This window comes from Nicotiana sylvestris, chromosome 4 (genome assembly GCF_000393655.2).
Source record: "Nicotiana sylvestris chromosome 4, ASM39365v2, whole genome shotgun sequence".
Classification (NCBI taxonomy): Eukaryota; Viridiplantae; Streptophyta; class Magnoliopsida; order Solanales; family Solanaceae; genus Nicotiana; species Nicotiana sylvestris.
In genome coordinates, this window is record NC_091060.1 from 7,731,578 (window position 1) to 7,737,577 (window position 6,000).

A 6,000-nucleotide genomic window follows, 5' to 3' on the forward strand; every position below is an offset into this window, starting at 1 on the left:
TCAAAAAAAGAAAGAAAAAGAAAATCCAAAAAGATTTTACACTTTCCCATCATTTTCCAAAAATTAAAGAAAATCCAAAAAAAATTTACATTTTCCATCATTTTTCAAAAAGACAAAAAATATATATTGTTTCCAAATTAGTGTCATTTTTTAAGTTTTCTCCCATATCCAATCTTTTCGAACTACACGAACCTGATTTTCATCTTTCGGGACGTGATATATAAGCAACCCACATAGGGTCCGGTCTCCCTAGTGAGTCTTAGGTTCTTGGCTTTGCCGGGTCTTAGTCAAATCTTGCACGTCTAGCCACTTTTGGTCATATCGGCCGTTGTTGCAAAATGGGATCATTTTGGCAAAAGTGATTCAATTACCCATGTCTTAGGATTTTGAGTCCACAACTAGGTGTCATATTACTTTAAGGTCCTTCCTTTTTGAGTTTGCATCTTTAGCCACTTCGGGCCATATCGGCCGTTTTTGCAAAATGGGTTATTTCTGCAAATTAATTTTGGGCCATAATTATTGGGAGTTTGAAACCATATAAGCCTTAATTAGGTATATCCATGTCTTTGAGGTCATCTTTGTTGAGTTTGCGCTAATAGACACATTTTAGCTACGTAGGTCATTTTGCAAAAATAGCCTTAATCATGCATTGCATGTGTCCAATAGAAGGTGTCGTGGCGTCACATGTGTCTTGAGTCACTAACTCTATTTGATCATATTTTTTCCATTCAGGTATGGAGCAATTTGCTAGAGTTTGAGCATGACAAATACCCCAGGACCATTCTAGTCAAGACCATTGCATGCACGAGCTGCTTGAGGAAACTTTTATTTTTTTTAGTCTATCTTATGTTGTCTTCTAATTTTTAGTCTTGTACAGTAGTATCAAGTCTGTTCGTGTAGTTAAGATTGTTGAGTCTTTTGTTATAGTACTTCATGTTTTGTATTTGAAAATCCAAAAAAAATTATAAATGAAAAATCCAAAAAGATTATTATTTTTGGTTTATTTGTCCATTACTTTTTTCAGAACTATGCTTGATCTGATTTATGAGGGACATGATACGTAAGCAACCTACATAGGGTTCGATCGAAGCATCTTTTAATAAAAAACAAAAAAAAACAAAAAAAAAGAAGAAAAGAAAAAGAGAATGAAGTTGTGGGACATGAGAAATGAGAGGAAAGAAAAGAGGGGGAAAGAAATGAGAAACCAAGTGGTGTTAGAAAGGAAACTGAAGAGAGAAATGGGGTAAGAAGAGTGAAATTGGGATGATGCCATATGACCTTCGTACCCTCGAAGCCATTCTAGAACCGTTAACTGTGACTAGGGGCATTGCATGCAATGTGATATTTCTATCTGATAAATGCCCTAACGCTAACATGTTGGCTTTGTTTTTCTCCCCTTTGTTACTTTCATTGTTATCATAGCAGAGGGTGGTTAGTTTGTGGCACTTTGGCGATTCGTCCATACAACACAAGATCAAAGAGCAAGGTACTCATGGCTAGCAAAGACTTGGACACAAGAATTGTTGACCCGTCGAGGGAGATTGAGAAGTCGGAATCTGAATTGAACGAGGAGGTCCAAAGTATAAAACAACAAATGTCTGAAATGTGTCAAGCATGGGCCAATGGTAAAGTACCACCCCTTTCTTATGCTTTCCTAGAGTTTATACCCATCTCGGCTACTACCACTCCGGTTTCATTGTCTGATCAATTCTACCCATTTAGGTTCAGTCTTTATCCCAATTGCACAGCTATAGCTGGATCTTCTGTTGTGCACTCCCAAAGTGTGCCATTGACAACCAATCAGAAACCACTACAGTTATGCCTGTCTTTACCATCCCACAGCCGACGGTGGTGCAAAGGAAAACTCATGAGTCACAATTTGCTACCCAGCAAGAACAATACCACTCTCCTGAGTACCACTTTTACCTATTTGATCTTCCTGCAAAGATTGAGAAGCCTGGCCGAAAGATAGCATCGAAAGAAATAACCCAAAGACTGAAAAGCTTAGAACAACAGTTGAAAAACATACAAGGGCTGGCAGGTCAAAAGAGTATTGCTTTCAAGGATCTATATATGTTCCCCGATGTTCGTTTGCCACTTGGTTTCAAGACTCCCAAATTTGAAAAGTATGATGGACATGGAGACCTCATATCCCACCTGAAAAGGTATTGCAATCAACTAAGAGGTGCGGGAGGAAATGAAGAATTACTGATGGTTTATTTGGGGAAAGCCTTACGGTATAGCCTCTAAATGGTTTATGGGCCAAGAAACATCTTTCTGGTATGTCTGGGATGACATGACCCAGTCCTTTGTAAAACAGTTCCAATATAACATTGACATCTCTCCGGACCATAATTCCTTTTCAAATCTGAAGAAGAAACCAACTGAAAATTTCAGGGAATATGCCATTAAATGGAGAGAACAAGCAGCTAGAGTTAAGCCACCCATGGATGACCATGAGCTAATAACTGTATTCCTTCAGGATCAAGAGCCCAATTACTTTCAAAACATGGTGTCCGCAGTTGGAAAATCATTCTCGAAAGCAATCAAAATGGGAGAAATGGTAGAGAATGACCTTAAGATAGGCAAAATTATTAGTCAAGCAGCTCTCAAAGCTACAACTCAGGCTATCCAAATTGAATCTAGTAATTTTAGTGCCACAAGTGAGAAGGTTGAAGAAATCATGATGACATCAAGGTCGAGAAAAGGTCCTAGAAGAACATCTCGAAGGCATGACCAACCTCATTTGTTTTTTGATGATTCCCCTGATAACCCACAATATTCTGTCGCTCCACCCCAGTATGTTATCCAGCCATCAAAACACCCCAGAAGGCGAGCTCCAGCACCGCAAAATCTCCACCAGCCTCCTCAAAATTTTAGCTGCCCCATAACCCATATCCAAGCCAGGGGTATAGAGATAAACAAAGGTTGAAAGATAATTTTACACCGATAGGAGAGTCCTGTGCAAACTTGTTTGAGAAATTAAAGCAGCATGACCTGATTGTACCTATTCCTTCGAATTATGTAGACCCACGTGCAAGAAGCTTTGACCCTTCTAAAAGGTGTGAATACCATTCCAATGCCCAGGGGAACAATATCGAAAGTTGTCAGGATTTGAAAAGAGAAATAGAAAGAATGATTATCCTTTACTTGCACATGATGATGCACACTTTGTGGGGAGGATGCATGGTGACAAGGAGTATGAGAATCCTCTTGGAAACTTACTGACTGAAGTTAATGATATTGAAATTGGTGAAGGTCCCAGTAATTTTGATGTGCAACCCAATGGCTAAGATGTCGAGCTTGGTGATTGGAAAGACACTCCTTTCTTGGCTAGCCAAGGAGGAGGTTTGGTAGTTTATTTTATTGTCATTTCTGTTGTCCGGGTTATTTCAGGGTTGTAATCCGGATATTGTCTTGTGGCTCCAACTCTTCTTCTTTTTTTTGCCTAGTTCGTTTTATTGTAGTAACTCGTCTAGTGTTATCTAGGATTGTTCTAGGGTTGTAACCCATGTCTATTTTGCTTGTTTTGTTCAAACCCTATTCACCATCTGTCTAGTGCAATCTCCTATTTTCTGTTAGTTCTAGTCAGTTTTGTTTAGGTCATTTTTTCTTTTATAGTTCTTTTCAAGCTGACTCTAGTAGCATGACATACACGCATAATTCTCAGCCTGGTCCTAAAATTTAGTCTAATCATGAAGCAATGACATGATTTTGAATATGATAAAAGGAGGCATTTGAGGAAACAAGTAAAGATTCACGCATTCTAAGTTAACCTTAAGCTTAAATTGAGTGAAACTAAGGCAGTTAGTCTGGAAAATCCAGAGGTTGATGAGAGCATACAACAAGGGAATATCTCTCAAACAGTTTGAGGTAGATCAGTTAGTGCTGAAATACATTCTTTCACATCAAGATAAGTTTGAATCAAGTCTGCTTCGAACTGGCAAGGATCATTCATTAAGACAAAGGTATTGCCGATTGACACTTTTTGTTTGTGTTGATGCCATCAATAGATACTATGTATGATTTATTTGCTTATCTTTGATTGCATGTTTGTACTTGGCATTCTTAAAGCTTGGTATGTCAAAGACATTTTATTCTGCTATCCAAACACTTTTATCTTTTGCTACCCCTTTCGAGCCTTAATTTGTTTTGTTGCATACCCCTCTTTTGGAATCAGAGCAGAGTTGAGAACTAGAAACGAAAAGAAAAGGAGAAAAAGGAGAAAAGGAAAGAAAAAAAAAGAAAAAAAAGGAAAAAAAAAACAAAATAGTCCAACTTTGTGTTTGAACTACGTTTGACCTGATTCCAAAAGTTGTAAGTTTGAACCCTTTCATCTTAAATTATTTTGAGCCTTCATGCCACCCTTTCTTTCCAACCCTGTCCAAAAGCCTACATTATGGTCCAAAGAAAGACCTTCCGACCAATCTTTAAGGATGTCAAATCAAGTGTGTAGTGAAAGTATGATCTTTATACATCATGGGTAATACCTTGTTCTCATCGCAAAGAGAGAAAATGATAAATGAGAGAGTCTTATCGGTGAAAATCCTCATGGGCACCGTAAGGCGACGGTGAGTTGAGAAAAAAGAATAAAATGAGAGAGGCTGGATGGTGAAAACCCTTCAGGGCACTACAAGTCGACTGAGGATTATTGATCAAATATGACAATTGAAGCGTTGAAGCTCAGTTTCACAGGGAAGAGGTACAACAAGAGTTGAATATTAGACTTGCTTGAGAGATTAGACCACTTAATCCAAAACTGCATGTCATGGTCATTAGAGTTGGTATTCACATCTGATAAGTTTCTACTTTGTAAGTTTTTTGTTAGGTATCATCTCTTTCCATTGTCCCTTATTTTGTACCTCTTGTTTTGTTTGAGTCCCTTCTTGAGTCTGTTTGGTCAGAACAAGTGAGAAATGACTTCAAAATCTGCTACCAGCTTTTTAATCACACAAAGTCGAGTATAGTAAGCACATCAAAATGACATAAGATAGAGGAAAATAGTGTGTGCACTGAGTTGGTGATAATAGATGTTCTTTGGGATTGATGTAAAATGTAATGATTGGGTGAATGTTAGAACACGAGTGCAATGCATTAGGAATAAGGTATTGGATTTGAACGAATCAAGAATATTTCTTGTGATAAGGGTTGTCTGGAAAAGCAGTCGGTCGATAACAAGCATTGTTTTCCAAGTTGAAATCCGAGTTGATCGTGACAAGTGCAAGAGAAATCGCCCTCGTAGTCAAGGCCACAAACTAACCACCATATTTTAAACTCACAAGTTTTCTTTGTTTGAAACTGGAACAAAGCAGTGCAAGCAAGTTGGTTCAAAAATAAGAAAAAAAAGAAAAGAAAAGAAAGAAAAAAAAAGGAAGAAGAGAAGAGCCGACAAAGGGAAGTTTCTCAAATCTTTGCCCTTACCTGTCTTGCTAGTGTGCATAAATTGTTGCCATTGCTCTTCACATTTTTTCCTCCTAGGATAAAAGTCCTAGTCTGATGGATTTTCCTCCCAATAAAAATCTTAGTCTGATGAATTTTTCTCCTAAGATAGAAGACCTAGTCTGATGAATTTTCTTCTAGGATCGAAATCTTAGTCTGATGAATCTTTCTCCTAACATAAGAAAACCTAGTCTGATGAATTTTCTCCTAAGATAAAATCTTAGTCTGATGAATCTTTCTCCTAAGATAAGAAACCTAGTCTGATGAATTTTCTCCTAGGATCAAAATCTTAGTCTGATGAATTTTTCTCCTAAGATAACAAAAAAGACCTAGTCTGATGAACTTTCTCCTAGGATCAAAATATTAGTCTGATGAATCTTTCTCCTAAGATATCAAAATCTTAGTCCGATAAATCTTTCTCCTAAGATAACAAAAAGGGACCTAGTCTGATGAACTTTCTCCTCGGATTAAAATCTTAGTCTGATGAATCTTTCTCCTAAGATAGAAGACCTAGTCTGATGAACTTTCTCCTAGGATCAAATCTTAGTCTGATGAATTTTT

General features: G+C 37.5%; 1 protein-coding gene across 1 annotated transcript; it reads left to right on the forward strand.

Moving 5' to 3' along the window:
• The first annotated feature begins 1,145 nt into the window (after positions 1-1,145).
• On the forward strand, positions 1,146-3,293 carry LOC138889221 (uncharacterized). Its single transcript, XM_070172494.1, has 5 exons — positions 1,146-1,243; positions 1,423-1,630; positions 1,723-2,214; positions 2,321-2,708; positions 3,088-3,293. The coding sequence occupies exons 1-5, from the start codon at positions 1,146-1,148 to the stop codon at positions 3,291-3,293; spliced, it is 1,392 nt and encodes a 463-aa protein (XP_070028595.1).
• The last annotated feature ends 2,707 nt before the right edge of the window (positions 3,294-6,000 follow it).

What these genes read in the sequence shown, in the direction of transcription:
- LOC138889221 (XM_070172494.1), top strand. Translation starts at nt 1,146, where the DNA reads ATGAAGTTGTGGGACATGAGAAATGAGAGGAAAGAAAAGAGGGGGAAA. An exon ending in AAACTGAAGAGAGAAATGGG is followed by an intron (nt 1,244 to 1,422) that starts GTAAGAAGAGTG and finishes TTGTTATCATAG; the next exon opens with CAGAGGGTGGTTAGTTTGTG. An exon ending in GACATCAAGGTCGAGAAAAG is followed by an intron (nt 2,709 to 3,087) that starts GTCCTAGAAGAA and finishes TCCAATGCCCAG; the next exon opens with GGGAACAATATCGAAAGTTG.